The sequence below is a fragment of the Anser brachyrhynchus genome (genome assembly GCF_964034855.1).
Source record: "Anser brachyrhynchus genome assembly, chromosome: 20".
In the NCBI taxonomy this organism is placed as follows: Eukaryota; Metazoa; Chordata; class Aves; order Anseriformes; family Anatidae; genus Anser; species Anser brachyrhynchus.
Window position 1 is genome coordinate 11,431,563 of NC_137713.1, and position 15,261 is coordinate 11,446,823.

Sequence of the window (15,261 nt, forward strand, 5' to 3'; positions counted from 1 at the left end):
GCACTGTCACTGCTCAGGGCCTCACCCCCTCCATGCCGCGGGGCCATGGCCAGATGGCTCCACGCACCGTGCTCGCTTTTTTCCTGTAAAGAGCCCACGGAGGCACAATCGGGCACGTGGGAGCCCGAGCAGCGCCCGGGCCCTGTCCATCTGGGGCAGCGGGCAGTGGGCAGGAGCAGGGCAGGGGCAGGCAGGGGCAGGTAGGGGAGGATGGATGCTTAAATCCCTAATCCCCGCAGCAGCGCTTTCCTCTGAGAGGCAGCATTACTGGGGATTACTCACTTACACGTTCCAGGAGCTCATCCCTGTCTCCTGGTGCCCTTCAAGGAGCAGCTGCTCCTATGGGGGGGGCACTGAGCCGGGCACTGCTGTGATGAGCTGGCCGTGCTCAGCCAGGCCAGCAGGCGATGCGCGCAACTTCCAGCAGTGGGAATTTGGCCAGGGCCTCACTCAAGGAGCCCGGTGCCTGGCGGGGGCTGTGGGATGTGGCTGCAGAGCTGCAGCCTGGGCTTTAAATAGAGCATTAAAAGCTGAAGGGATCAGCTGTGAAGTGGGAGGGGGATGCAGGGGGGCAAGCCCAGGCTACGTCGTGGCAGCTGGAGCTAAAGGGGGTGACGCTCTGTCTGTGCCTGGCTGAGGAAGCGTGCTCAGTGTGCCCAACACGGCCACATCACGGCTGGGAATGGGGCCTTTTGGGTTGTCTTGTGCATTTTCCCCGTGAGAGCAGGGCAGCTCTGGGACGCAGCGGGGTCGATGTCCCCATCACTAGGGATGCTGCACTGGCTGGCCTGGGCCAGCTGCATTTTTCTTGGTGGGGAATGACACAGAAGGAGCAGCAGTGACATGGAGGAAGGCTGGCGGTCCCCAAAGCACCCCGAGCACCCCGGCCTCCCTCACCCCGGCCAGCAGCAGCAGCCGGGTGCTGGCTGGGAAGGGAAGCTGCAGCGAGCCTCTACCAAGGGCCAGTGCTCTATAATTATCATGGGAGGCTGAGTTATTTTGGGAAGAGGCTATGCGCTGCCAAAGCTTTTATTCCTCCAAACCAAAACAAGATGGAAAGAGCCCATCCCAGGATGCTGCATCCGGCGGGCGCGGGGCCGTTAACCCCTTGCCTGCCCGCTCCCCCCGCCCACACCCTCCTCTCTGCTCCCATTCCCCCAGCACCGCACCGAGACAGGTCCTTGGCTCCTCGGTGGGCTTCCCAAGGGGGTGCTGCCCCCAGCCCACCCATGCACAGCACACGGGGCCAGGGCTGAGTGCCCATGCCACAGGGTCAGCCCCCTCCTCTCACACTGGCAGGTTCAGAGGCTGCGAAGCTGCTCACAGCATCCTCCGTGAGAACCACTTATTTTTAGCTGTTTTTGTTGCAACGGGTCCATTTTTTGGGGCCTCGCCAGCACGGAGGCTCGGCAGAGGAATGCCTGCCGGGGTCACCACCTAGCCATCCCTGAGGGTTCAAAGCAAACTTCCCAGTGCTTCCCACAGGACACAGCCTTGGAAGGATGCCGACACGTGCCCATGGCACTTTGCAGCCTCGGAAGACCCCCTGAGACAGCCAAGCAACGTCCAGGCTGGGAGCACACTCATTTTTCCCAGCGTGAGGAGGATGAGCCGCATTGTGCACCCCGGGGTGCCACCCAAGTGCCTGGGTCGCTCCCTGTGCTGGATCCCTGCAGGGCAACCAACAGCCCCTGAAACACTGCACCAGGGTCTCGCAGACACCCAAACCCACACACCGGCATCTCCACATCCTTGTGCCGAGCCCCTCAGGCTGCCCCTCTGCAGCCAGCTCCGGACCAGGGCACGGGTCCTCTGGGGGGATCAGGCATGGGGTGAGCTCTGTGCCACCCCCTGAGCCTTCCCACACTTCATCACATGCCATTGGCCCCCAAAAATCCTCTGCAAAGTGTTCAGCAGATTGTGCTGACCCCTCCCCTCCCCGGTTTGGGGACGCAGTGGCAGTGGGGAATTGGCAGCACCCGGTGTCACCTCAGCCAGGCCATCGCTTACCTCTGCATCTGGAGCCACAGCCAGGGAGGGGTCGGCACCGGAGCAGGCAGAGGACAACAGCCAGAGAGAGGAAAAGCAAGTTTTTCCATCAGTAGCAGCTGAGGATTTCTAGGGCTCCTTGGATGTCCCCCCAAGCCCCCCCAGACCCCCCATCCAGGCCAGCGCCAGCACAGGGCACGGTTTGGGTGGCACGGTGTGTCGGTGTGTCACTGCCGCAGAGAGGGGCAGGGAGGCAGCGATGTGGTGGGGAAGCTCAAACGGCAGCAGAGAGGGCCCTGCAGCCTGCCCGGGCCCGGTGGCCGAGGGACCTGAGCTTATATAGCTGGGATCAGAACGCTGTGTTTATGTAGGCCCTACACAAACTGCCACGAGGGGCCGGCCTCACCTTTCAGGGACCAGAGGAGGTCGGCATGCCTCTCGTCGGCCAGATCTGCAATGGAGAGGAAGGGCAGTGAGCGATAGCTCCAGCTGTAACTTGTGGCCACTGCCCCTGTGCAATGTCCCCTCCGCAGAGCCTCCAGGCTGTGCCCCGGCCAGATCCCTGTGGCCAGGGTGGAGCGGAGGGGACGAGGACATCCTTGACGTCCTTCCCGGGGCACTTCTTGCCTCATTCACATCTCCCTCCCACCCCAGCCGCAGCAGGTTCAGCCCAAACTCACCCATGAAGAAAGTCCTAAGTCCAGAGGCCTCCAGCTCCCTGCCTGCCACGTCCCCATCGTCACTGTCACAGCCGGAGGGGAAGCTCTTGGACGTCACCTCCTGTGGGACGGCGGTGGCAGGGGCTCTGCCGCATGGTGCCAGCTCGGCCATGTCCTCATTGGAGCCACCTCTGCCCGCCATGACCTCAGTGATGGCACCCAGCTCCGAAGAGCCAATCTGGGTGGCATTCGGCCTCATCGGTGGGGACACGGGACGCGGGGCCACCTGCTGCTCTGGGTGCACCAGGGGCCACCAAGCCGAGTCGGGGCCAGGCTTGGGCAGTGCCCTGGCAGCGGGGACATCCCTGGAGAGCCCTGGGGGCAGGGGGACAGCTGGGCCCTGGTAGTCCCTACCAGGGGCATGGGAGTCCTTGAGGGAGCGCTCAGTGGGGTGTGGGGGCACGGGCACGGGTTTGGTCTGGGTGCCCTTGTCCCTCATGGGAGGTGACGGCCGGGAAGGTGTCGTGGGCCAGTAGCCCCCGTGGGCCACCTCCGCCTCCACCACTCGCCACAGCTGCTTGGCCGCGCGGTGCAGGGCGCAGCGGTACTCCTCCTGCTCCTCGGCACGGCCCTCCGCCCTCCGCACCCCCCTGCTCCCCCACAGGGCTGAGGCCCCCGTGCCGGGCTGGGCTGGCGGGGGCTCCAGGGGCGAGGAGCCCGGCGTGGTAACAGGCTTGGGGGAGGCCCGGTGCAGCATGCACCGGTAGCTGGATTTGTCCCTGGGTTGTTGCGTGGCCCTGCGGGACGGCTCGGTGTTAGCGATGGCCGCGGGGCTGCGTGGTGCCGGTGGTGGGGATGGGGAGCTGCTGGTGGGGTGGGCAGCAGGGGGGGTTCGCTGCGGGGCTGGGGGTGTGGGCAGCTGGGTCTTCACATCAACCCGCGGGGGTGGCAAAACCTCCGTGCTGGGCTCGGTCTGGGTCATCTGCTCCCTAAGGAGGACAACCCTGCTGCGGCGGCACCGGGGCCGTGCCGGGGCCCCCCGGGTGTCACGCGGGGGGCAGCCCCCAGCTGGCGGCTCTGCCTGGGACAAGTTGCTTGTCAGGGGGGTGACCAAGTGGCCACTGCTTTGTCCCTGCCCTGGTCCAGGCTGCGGCTGGCCGCTGGCTCTCGCTTGTCTTCCCGCCCGCCGGGCACCAAGGGGACTCTGCAGGGCCACCAGCAAGTGACCCGATGTCACCGGCTGCAGCGGGCACGTCCCGCTCCGCAGCTCTATCACCGTGCAGGGCGAGAGGCTGCGGGGGGACTCGGGGACCTGTGGGGTTGGGGTGGAGGCGCTGCCAGGCTGGGGGACAGCAGCTGAGGGGTCCCGCGTGGTGTCACTGTCTGGCGGCAGCAGGGGGTTCGGGGCCATCGGGCTGCACGGGGCACGGCCGCGGCTTGGCTGAAATCAGTCCCCGGGGAGGAGGGCACGCATGAGCCCGGCTGCCCGCGGCGATGGTGTCCTGTGCCTGGAGCGGAGAAGCGGCGCAGCGTGATGTCACCAAGGGCACCAGGCGCTCCTGTTCCTTCACCAGGGTGACCAGGGGCACGGGGGTGATGCAGGACCTGGCTGGGGGTGCCCTCAGGCTGCCCCATGGGATGCAGCCACCATCTCCCCCCTCAACGCCCCCAGGTGCCCCTTTAGCGAAGGAATGGCCAGGGACGCGGCGGAGGGGACAGGCTGCTGCCACGGCTCTGAAGGCCCTGACTCTGGGCAGCACTGGAGCAATAAACCACAAGGTTTCCCTTGTGATCCACACGGATCCAGCCTGGATCTGATTACCTTTCCCTTATGGCTGTGCAGTCTCATTGCCTGGCTGCAGCAACGCCTAGGGCCACCCCGTTGTCACCACCCCATCCCCTCCACCTCCCTCCATGCTGCTTGCAGACAGAAAACCTGGGGGTTGAGGTCTTCTCCAGCCAAGGCTCAAAACCCTCCCAGGACAGGGATGCCCACGTAGCTGGGGACCTGTTCCAGGGTGGCTGCACCCCACAGCCACAGGATAGCTGAGGTTGGCAGGGACCTGGGGAGGTCGTTTGTTCCAGCCCCTGCTCCAGCAGGGCCACCCACAGCAGGGTGCCCCGGACCACCTCCAGGTGGCTTTTGAAGATCCCCAAGGATGAGATGCCACCACCTCTCCTTCCCCCAGGAAGGACGTGGCCCTGTGCCCACGCTGCAGCCTGCCCTTGTTCCCTCAGGCGGTTCTGGCACACCCTGGGCTGACAATGGTGGCCCTCGGAGACGTTTCTCCAGCTGGTGCCCGCAGATAAGGAGAAGCCTCCGGGAAGCCGAGCGTGGCTGAGGCAGCGGCACGGAAGCAGCCGTCACTGCCCTGGACACACGCCAAAGCCAACCGAAAGCTGGGCTGGGAAGGCAGCGAGGACGCAGGGACACACGGGGGCCACCGCTGCGTGCGCTGGACCGTGTGTGGCCACCTCGCCTGGCGCCGCACGTGGAGCTCGGTGCTGGGAAGAGCAGGGGCAGCGCATGGCCAGCCCTGGGGCATGGGGGGACAGGGGAACATGGCTCAGGGGTCCTGGGGGGCAGGCGGAGGGCCCCCCCTTGCAGGGGCAGCCCCTGTGCAAGCGAGCGAGTCCCAAGCAGGCCGGGCAGCGAGCGGGGAAGGATTTATTGACCGAGGGCCGGGGTACATCACAGTTTGAGTTCCCTTCCCGCCTCCGGAGAGGACGTCGCATTTGACTTCCCGGGCAAAGTGCGCGGAGAGGCTTCACAGTTTCATCCTTCGGTAAAGCAGAACTGAGGCAGTGACAAATGGCAAACTACATCGTATGAAAAAATAATACAAACTCTTCTCTTTAAATATCTTACAGAAAATGAACCTGAATAAAGAGCATGAAAAGCACCGCACGGAGCGGCCCCCTCGTGTTGGCCCTCGAGGGGATCGAGACGTCCCCGCGCCCACGGGCACACCGAGACCTGGCTCAGCCCAGGGCCCCCCCGGGGACGTGGTGGTCACGGCACAGCGCAGGCGGTGGGAACGGGGGGAGCTCTGCGGGGACGTGGGGAGTGCCGCGTGCCCGTCCCCACGCCGCACGTACCGCTCGCTGTGCCCGCAGGGACGGGGCGGGAGCAGCGTCAGTGGGGACAGCCGGGGCATCACTATGAGGATGCCCGACGGTGGGGAGGGGGGGGGGACAGGGACCGTGCCCCCCACCTCTCACGGAGGAACGGGGACGCCCCTACTGTGTTGCAGTGCAAGTTCACGGAAACCCAAGGCACCTCCGCGAGGACGCGGGTGTGGGACAGGGAAGCCCCCGAGCGTGCAAAGCGGGGGGCCGTGTGGTCACCAAGTGAGCGGAGGGGGGGATGTCCCCCCTGCCCCTCGCTCCTGGGGGGCCGGGGCTATGTCCGGGGGGGCCGTGCAGGCTGTGCTGCCCGGGGAGAGCCAGCTCCCAGGGATGGGGCGCGAGCACAGGGGACACGAGGGTGGCTCCGGGGCCGGCCCCGGGCCAGAGGAGATGCTGGCTGCGGCTCCCATCTCAGCAGATTAGACGGGGTGCAGGTGGGGGGCTCTGTCGGGGAGCTCAGGGTGGGGGGGCAGCCCCCCCTCGCCCCTCCGGTGCGTCTCCCAAAAGGCTCGGGTGAGCTGCTCCAGCTGTGAGCTCAGCGGCAGGTGGATGTCCAGGTGCATGCGCAGGGTTTCCAGCCACTGCTCCAGCTTGCCGAAGGACGGCCTGAGGAGAGAGGGACATGTGGCACGTGGTGTGCCACCCCCCGTGCCTGCACCCCCCCGGCCACACGAGCACCCCGATGTCCCCGAGCTAGGGGACACAGGGCACCAGCACTCACCGCTTCTCGGGGTCCAGGTCGCAGCAGCAGACGGCGATGGGGAAGAAGCTGGGGGGGCAGGCGGGGGGGCAGTAGCGGTCCAGGAAGCCCCGGACGTTGAGGCCAAAGTCGGTGGTGCGGGGCAGGTAGTCGGGGTCGGCGCTGACCCGGCCGATGATCTGGGGAGGGAGCGAGGGAGGAGAGATGGGCTCCAGTGGGGACAGCGTGGTGGCACTGGGGACAGCACGGGGGCAGCGGCACTCACCTCGCAGAGGACGATGCCGAAGGAGAAGATGTCCACCTTCTCATCATAGCTCCTCCCTGCAGGGAGGGACGAGTCAGGTCACACCGCACGTCCTGTCTGTCCCCAGGTGTCCCCTTCCTGGGGACAAGCCCCAGCCGTTCCCGTGCCCCCGCACCGCTCACCGTTGATCATCTCGGGGGCCATCCAGTACGGGTTGCCCACCACCGTGTAGCGCTTCTTGCGGTCCGGCTTCTTCAGGTTCTTGAGATGCTCGGGCTGGTTCTTCTCATCCACCATGAGCCGCGCCAGCCCGAAATCAGCCACCACCACGCTCTTGTTCTGGGTGGAAGGAGGAGGGTGAGGCGTGGGGCCAGCCCCACGGGGCCGCCTGGGGCCAAGCCCCTCGGCCAGGCTGGTGGCACAGCCGCGGTGAGCCTTACCTCCCGCACCAGGCAGTTGTGGGAGTTGAGGTCGCGGTGGATGATGTTCATGGAGTGGAGGTAGGCCTGGGAGAAGGACAGGATGAAGGCAGGTGGGGGGAGCACCCAACCCCCACCCGCACCCATCCCACAGAGCCACCCCTCCAGTGGCACCGTCCCCAGGGGCTGCTCACCATGCCGGCGGCGATGTCCTTGGCGAAGCTGACCCGCTGGCTCCAGGGGTAGTGGCTGTCCTGCGGGAAAAGGGAAGCGGGGAGGGGTCCTGCCCTGCCGCGGGGTGGGGGCACAGAGCTGCCCCCCGACCTGCTCCCCCCCAGCACTCACCATGCTCTTGATGAGGCCCCGCAAGGTGCCCCCCTTGATGTACTCGGTGATGAAGTTGAGCCTCTTCTCCTTGTAGAGCACCCCGATGAACTTCAGCACGTTGGGGTGCTCCAGGCAGCGCATCACCTTCACCTGGGGGTGCGGCACCCGTCAGGCACACCGCACCCCCTGGGACACCCCCGTGCTCCCCAGGCAGACCCTGTGCTAATTGCCCTCGACTGAATGGGCATGGAGCTGCCCGGCCATCCCCACACCCCCTCCCAGCCCCGTCACAGCACCACCCCTGCGCTGTGCCCCACGCCCCACACCGGCATGGGGAAGGACAGCCCCGTCCCTTGTCCCCCCCACCCAGGGAGCCGCGTGCTGCTCACCTCTTTGAGGAAGGTCCTCTGCGTCTCCTCGTCGAAGCGGATCAGCTCCTTCATGACCATCACCTCACCCGTCTCCCTGTGCGTCACCTGGCAGAGGGCAGGCGCTGAGCTGCCGGCTCCCACCTCCGGGGACACCCCCAGGACACATCGCCCACATCCTCCCCCCACAGCAGGGCCGGGGGAGATGAGACCACCAAGCTCATGACACCGGTGGCTGCCCACAGCCGGCAGGGGCTCTCTGCTCGGGAAGGGTGCCGCCGGTGTCCCCCCCTCGGTGACACACCTTGATGGCCTGGCCGAAGCAGCCCTTGCCCAGCACCTCGCCGTGGATCAGGTCGGAGGGGCGGAAGATGCGGTGGGCGCGGGAGACGACGCGCAGCGACTCGGAGCGGCCGATGTCCTTGCGCTGGGAGGCGGGCGAGCCCACCGAGCTGGAGCCCGGCGACTTGTCCGTGCTGCAGCTCCTCCTGCGGGACGGACAGACAGACGGACGGACGCGGGGTCACCCTGGTGTTAGCACGGCTGTGGATGGATGGATCACGGGATGGGGACGCGCGGTCGCCTTACATGACGGTGCGCTGGCGCATGGCACCGAGCTCCCCGCAGGGCGTGGGGGCCGGGGAGCGCAGGGGGCTGCGCAGGTCGGGGAGGGGGCTGCAAGCCAGCGCCGACTCGCGGGCCAGGGGCTCGTGGGGGTCATGCTCGATGGTCAGCTGGAGCAGGCGGCTGGTCTCCTGGATCAGCAGGTCGATCTGGGGGCGCAGAGGACACGGGGGTGGCACGGGGGCACCCCGCGGGATGGCCGTGCTGGGGGGCGCGGGGGCAGCATACCTCGTCCAGCGGCACGTGGCCGATGGGCGTGCCGTTGATCTCCAGGATGCGGTCACCCACGTGGATGGAGTTCTTCATGTCAGGGCTGATGCAGTCCGGGTCCACCCTGCAGGGCCAGCGTGCGGCAGGGGGTCAGCCCCTATGGCTGTGTCCCTGCTGGCTGGAGACACGCAGGCATGCACCCAGAGGTCAACCCCTGCTTGCTGGGGACACGCTGAGTGGACCTGTTGGTCACCCCTTGTGGCATGGCACCCACGGGTCACCCCAAGGGGGACACACTGACATGGTATACCCTGCTCACCCCGAGCACATGGGGACACGCTGGGGACACCCACAGCCCTGCTGGCAGATGGGTGAACACCGGCACACCGCCCCGCACCACCCTGACGGCTGGGGACATGCCAGCACAGCGTCCACAAGCCACCCCAGCTGACAGGGACATGCCACCACCGTCCCCACCCTGCGCAGACGGGACCACACAGTCACATCCATCCTTCACCCTCCCACCCCGACACGGCTTAGCAGTGGGTGGCTCCCACTGGCCGAAGGGACCCGACCCCCGGGAGTGAGGGGGTGACACGGCGCCGCGGTGACGGGGCTACGCACTCTCGGACGCGGACGGTGCGCGAGTGCTCGGCGCCGCAGCCCTGGGTGCCACAGTGCTGGTCGATGGAGACGGAGAAGCCGCGCTTGCCGTCGGAGCAGGCGGGGATGGAGACGAGGGTGACGGTGTGCGGGATGCGGGAGCCCGGCGAGTCGGGCAGGATCTGCTCGATGACCGGCGTCACCACCATCTGGTAATAGCAGTGCCCGCTGCGGGGCCGAGAGGAGAGGGGTGGGCACGGGGACACACACACACATGGGGACCCGCCAGCCCTGCCCGCTGCGGCCGCTACCTACCAGTACAGCTTGGAGCGCTCCACCAGCGCGTAAGTGTCCCCGTCCCCGATGAACGTGTGGCAGTTGAGGCAGCTGAAGCACTCGGGGTGGTACTTCTGCTCCCCGGCCACCTGCAGGCAGGCGCCGTCAGCACGCGGCACCCTCGGGTGCCACCCCCGGCCTCCTCCCTGCGCAATGGGGAACTCCGGCGGCCGCGAGGACCCACGCGGAGAGCGCCGTGGGCGAGGGTCACCGCAGCCGAGGGTCGCCGCGGGCCGCCCCCGATGTCCCCCGCAGCCTTACCATGACGAGCCCCTTGGTGATCTGCTCGGCGCAGCCGTGGCACAGCTCCCCGAAGCGCGCCCAGTAGTCCTTCTTGCAGTACAGCCGCCCATCCTTCTCGTAGTACTGGTGGGACAGCGACGCCCCGCACTCGCAGCACCTGCGGCGGGGACAGGGACGGGGCGTGGGGACACTGCGGGGTGCCCGGCACCGGCACCGCAGGGTGACAGCCCCACGGCGCGCCCCTTCCCCTGGCTGCCGGCACAGGCTGTGTGTCCACGTGTCCGTGTGTCTGTCTGTCTGCCCGTGTGTGTCTGTCCATGTGTCTGTGTGTCCGTGTCCTTGTCTGTCTGTCCGTGTGTCCGTGTGTCCACGTCCGTCTGTGTATCCGTGCGTCTGTCCATGTGTCCATCTGTCCATGTGTCCGTGTCTGTCCATGTGTCTGTCTGTCCATGTCCATGTGTCTGTCTGTCTGTCCGTGTGTCCGTCTCTGTGTGTCCATGTGTCTGTCTGTCTGTCCGTGTGTCCGGCTGTCTGCCCGTGTGTCCGTGTGTCTGTGTGGTGTGTGTCCACCCGTCCGTGTGTCTGTCTGTCCGTGTGCCTGTCTGTCCGTGTGCCTGTCTGTCTGTCCGTGTGTCTGTCTGTCCGTCCGTGTGTCTGTCTGTCTGTCTGTCCGTGGCACAGCTGCCGCCCACCCGCTGCCGGTCCCACCGGGGCCCCGCTCACGGTCACGGCCCTGACGTGACTCAGGGCGCGGCCGCCCCCGCTATTTACGGGGCGCGGGGGGGTGGGGGGGGGGCGCAGCCAAAAGGGGGGGACCCCAAAATCCAGGCCCGGATGGGAGGGGTCCTGCGGGAGGCGGCAGGACGGGGGGGGGGGGGGGGGCGCGCACTGGGGGTTGCGGTGCCGGGGGGGTGCGGGGAGGGGGGTGCGGGGGGGGCGATGCCGCAGTGCCCCCCCCCCCCCCCCCCGGGGGGCCAGGAGGAACACCAGCGCGGCGTGACGTCACGGCGCGGAATTTCCCCACCCCGTGACGTCACCGCGCGAGGACTCCACGGCGGCCCCGCCCCTTTAACCCTTTAACCCCCGCGCTGCCGCCGCCCGCTGCGCCCCGACGGGGCGGCCGCTGGGTGCCACGGGGGGGGGGACGGACACCGCCGGCCGGGGGGGGCCCAAACGCCGCCGGCCCGCAGCCCCCCCCCGCCTCAACTTCCCCACGCCGCCTCCCCCGGTCCCGGCCCGGCCCGGCCCGGCCCGCCCCCCCCGCACGCCGCGGGGCCGAGGGGGGAGGCCGCAGGCTGCCGGAAAGCCGGGGCGCGGGGGGGGCCGGATCCAGCTGCAGCCCCCGCAGCGCGGGTTCTGCTGGGGCTGCTGGCCGCCCCTATGTCTGTCCGTCCGTCCGTCCGCCCGTCCGCCCCAGCCTCGGCGTGCGAGCACCGGGGGGGGGGGGGGGGGGGCGGGGGTCAGGAGCCCCCCCGGGGCCGCGGAGGAGCGCGGCTCCCATCCCGCCCCCCCCCCGCTTACTTGGCTCCGGCGCTCAGCGCGCGGCTCTTCCTCAGCACCGCCGCCAGCATCCTCGGCACGGGGCGGCACCGGGCGGCACGGCCCGGCCCGGCACTGCCCTGCCCCACCGAGCCCCCCCCCAACCACCCCACTCCGGCCCCGGTCCGGGCCGCCCCCCCACCCCCCCGGCCCGGCCTCCTCCCGCCGGCTCCCGCTGCTCGAGGCTCGGGGAGGGCGCGACAAAGAGGAAGCGGGGAGGGCCGGTGACAGTGACATCAGCCCGCGGCCACGGCCCCTCCGCGGCCCCCGGGCGGGAAGGGGGGGGCAGGAAGCCGGGCCGGGACCCTGCGGGACGCCACGCCGGTGGCAGAGCCTCGGCCGCCCGCTGTCACCCGGGCGGCGGTGTCCCCGGTGTCCCCGCTGTCCCCGGTGTCCCCGCCGCGGGTCCCACCTGAAGCAGTCGGCGTGCCAGTCGGCGTTCAGCGCCTGCAGGTACTGCCCGTCGTAGATGCCCTGGCCGCAGCTCGCACACACCGGCAGGTCGCTCCCTGGGGGACAGGGCTGTCACCCTGCCGCTGTCACCCTGCCGCTGTCCCCAGCCCAGGCACGGCCACGCCACGGGCTCGCAGCTCCGGCTGCCCGCGCCGCCCCCCCCCTGTGCCTGCGGGGACCGAAGCCACCCACCCCCAGCTCCCGATCGATGGATCGATCGATCCCCGGGCTTCGTAACGGGGACAAGGTCACCGTGCTCACGTCCCCAGCACGGGTGGATGTGGGGACAGGGCTGAGCACGGCGCAGGGTTTGACCTCTGCCACCAGGACGTGGCCAAATTCCCCGTCCCTTGGGCAGGGGGCTGGCTGGGACACTGCCCCCTGGTCCCCCCCCCCAGAGGCAATGCCAGGGGGACCAGCGCACGTCCCCGGGGTGCTGGGTGGCACCAGGGGCTGGTGGTGCAGGGGACACATGGGGACATCGGGACGCAGGCCCCATGGGGCTGGCAGGGCATCAGGGACATGGAGGGGCACAGGGCGACGGGGAAGGGGGACAAAGGGGAGCAGGAGTCGGGGAGGGGGTGTGGGGCAGGCAGGGGATGCCGGTGGGGCAGGAGGGGTGACCCTGGGGTGGGGGGATCCAGGGGGGATGCGGGGGTCCCCACAAGGGACACTGGGTGGGATGGGGACGCAGGGGGTGCGGGGGTGCCTGGTGCAAGGGGATGGGGGGGGCTTTGGGCAGCAGAGGGGTGCAGGGAGGAAGGGGTGGGGTGATGTCGGGGTGCCCAGTGGTCAGGGGGATGTGGGGAGACTGGGGGGCCCAGCAGGACGCAGCTGCGGGACAGATGTTTGGGGTGCACAGAGCGGGGACAGAGGGGGTGCCTGAGTGCTCGTGTTGGGCAGGCAGGGGGGCACGAGTGGGGAAGGATGTGGGGGCACGCGCTGGGGTGCAGGACGGTGCCAGGGGGATGAAGGGGTGAATGAGGCGTGCAGGGGGGAAAAAGGGGGCAAAGGTGTGCTGGATGGGTGCAGGAGGGGATGAAGGGGGGGACAAGGGGAGTCTGCAAAAGGATGAAGGGCTGCAGGATGCAAGGAGCAGAAGATGCTTGCAGGGATACAGAGGGATGCAGGATGGGCGCTGGAGGATGCAAGGGGGAAGACGGGGTGCTGGAGGGGCGCAGAGAGGGAGGTGGGGGGGGTGAAGGGGGGTGTGGAGGGAGCCGAAGGGGTGCAGGATGGAAGGGGTGCAGTGGATCCAAGTTACATGCAGGGATACAGGCCTGCAGGATGGGTGCTGGGGGATGCAGGCGCACGCAGGGATGCAGAGGGGTGCAGGGACGCGGGATGGACAGGCGCAGGAGCAGCGCGGGGCTGCAGGGGGCTGCAGGACGGGGAGCGGGCTGCCTGCAGAGGCCCCGGGGGCGCAGGATGGGTGCAGGAGGATGCAGGGGGTGTACAGAGGGTGCTGGGGCACGGGGCAGCCAGGGTGCAGGAGCATCACAGGATGCACGCAGGGATGCAAAGGGCGATGAGGAAGATGACGGCACTGGAAGGGATGCAGGGGAAGAGTGCAGGCCGGAGCAGGGTGCAGGGACAGGGGAGGATGGGGGTCTGCAGGGTGGCGTGGGGCGCAGCGGGGGGTGCAGGACTCAGGGCAGGGAGGTGCGGGATGGTGAGGGCTGCAGAGGCACCGGGGGAGCGGGTCTGATGGGGGCGTGAGGAGTCCAGGGGTGCAGAGTGGATGTGAGGCGCAACCGGGATGTCGGGGTGCAGGGAAGGATGCAGGCTGGGTGGGGGGTGAGGGGGGAGGTGGGGGTGCAGGGGGTCGTGGGGTGCAGGGGGGAGTCAGGCTGGAGGGGGCTGATGGGGGTGCAAGGGGGACGCGGGGGTGCAGAAGGGGTGCAGGCAGGGTAGGGGTGCAGTAGGGGATGTGGGGGCGCAGGGGGAGATATGGGGGTGCAGGGGGTGCAGAAGGGGAATGTGGGGGTGCAGGGGGAGATATAGGGGTGCACAAGGGGAATGTGGGGGTGCAGGGGAGCACAGACTAGATACGGGGTGCACGCAGGATGCAGGGGTGCTGGAGGGACACAGGCTGGATTGTGGATTGGGGGTGCGGGGGGGATGCAGGGGGAGATGTGGGGGTGCAGCCTGCACGGGGGTGCGGGGGGAGAGATCGGGGTGCAGGGAGAACGCATGGGGGCAGATGGGGATGCAGATGTAGGGCTGCAGGCTGTGATGGGGAACGAAGGGGGGGATGCAGGGGTGCAGGAGGGGCGCGGGCTGCACGGGGCACGCGGGGGAAGATTTGGGGGAGACACCGGCTGGCGGGGGGGGGCGCAGGGAGGGGTGCAAGGGGAGATGTGGGGGTGCGGGAGGAGGATGGGGGGGGGGCGATGCGGGAGCGCAGGGGGCCGGGGGGGGGGGGCCGCGGGCCGGATGGGGGCCGCGGGGGGGGCCGGCTCGGGCCGGGTCCCGGGGCGGGGGCAGCGCCGGGCCGGGGGGGGGGGGGGGGCGGGCGGCGGAGGCCGGCGGAAGCGCTGAGTCAGGCGGGGCCGGGGTCACGCACCTTCCTCCTCCCCCATGGGCTCGTCCCTCCAGGTGCAGCACAGCAGCATCAACCTCATGCGGCCCCGCCGCACCGCACCGCGCCGCGCCAGGCCCGGCCCCGCCGCCCCGCGCCCCGGCCCCGGCCCCGGCCCCCGGCCCCGGCCCCGGCCCCGGCCCCGCCGCTGCGGCTCCGGCTGCGGCTGCGGCTCCGGCGGCACCGGCGGGAGGGGACGGGCCGGGGGCGCAGGGCGCCGGCGCGGGGGCGGGGGGGGCGGGGCCTGGGGAAGGGGCGGGGCTGGGGGCGGGGCCTGCGGGCGGGGCGCGGGGCGGGGCCGGGAGGAGCGGGGGCAGCGCGGGGCCCGGCGGGGGGACGGGGGGGGTCCCCGGGCGTCCGGGGGGAGGGTGTGGGTGTCCCCTGGTGCCCGGGGTGTCGCTGTGGGGAAGGGCCTGGGCGTCCCCCCGCTGTCCAGGACGGCATCGTGAGGCAGGGTGTGGGTGTCCGCTGGTGTCCGAGGTGTCACCGTGGGGTGGGGCATGGCTGTCCCCCCGGTGCCCAGGCTGCCGCTCAGACAGGGCACGGATGTCCCTCTGGATGTCCCTCTGGGTCGCTGGTCTGTCACCATGGGTCAAGGCAAGGATTTCCACTGGGTCCCCAGGCTGTTCCCATGTGCCACCCCCTCGGGTCCCCATGTGGGACGGGGCATGGCTGTCCCCCCGTGTCCCGAGGCTGTCACCGTGTGTCAGGGCATGGACATCCCCCTGGGTGCCCGGGATGTCACCGTGGGCAAGGGCAACCCGCTGGGTCACCGGCTGTCCCCGCACACGTCCCCGGTGTCACCATGGAGGGTGTCAGGGGGACGCAGAAGCAGGA

At 69.3% G+C, this 15,261-nt stretch overlaps 1 protein-coding gene across 2 annotated transcripts; it reads right to left on the reverse strand.

Annotated features, from left to right (window-relative positions):
• Nucleotides 1-5,298: 5,298 nt before the first annotated feature.
• Nucleotides 5,299-14,559, reverse strand: LIMK1 (LIM domain kinase 1). Of its 2 annotated transcripts, XM_080562993.1 has the most exons (16): nucleotides 14,410-14,559; nucleotides 11,803-11,899; nucleotides 9,870-10,008; nucleotides 9,588-9,697; nucleotides 9,294-9,500; nucleotides 8,688-8,793; nucleotides 8,424-8,608; nucleotides 8,140-8,323; nucleotides 7,857-7,943; nucleotides 7,486-7,617; nucleotides 7,335-7,394; nucleotides 7,162-7,227; nucleotides 6,904-7,060; nucleotides 6,743-6,798; nucleotides 6,499-6,656; nucleotides 5,299-6,383 (listed from the first exon to the last, which is right to left on the reverse strand). In XM_080562993.1, exons 1-16 carry the CDS (start codon nucleotides 14,465-14,467, stop codon nucleotides 6,197-6,199), a joined length of 1,989 nt encoding a protein of 662 aa, XP_080419119.1. In that variant the 5' UTR covers nucleotides 14,468-14,559; the 3' UTR covers nucleotides 5,299-6,196. The 2 variants fall into 2 exon arrangements, with proteins under 2 accessions (XP_080419119.1, XP_080419120.1); XM_080562994.1 differs by lacking the exons at nucleotides 11,803-11,899; nucleotides 14,410-14,559 and adding an exon at nucleotides 11,373-11,548.
• Nucleotides 14,560-15,261: the final 702 nt, after the last annotated feature.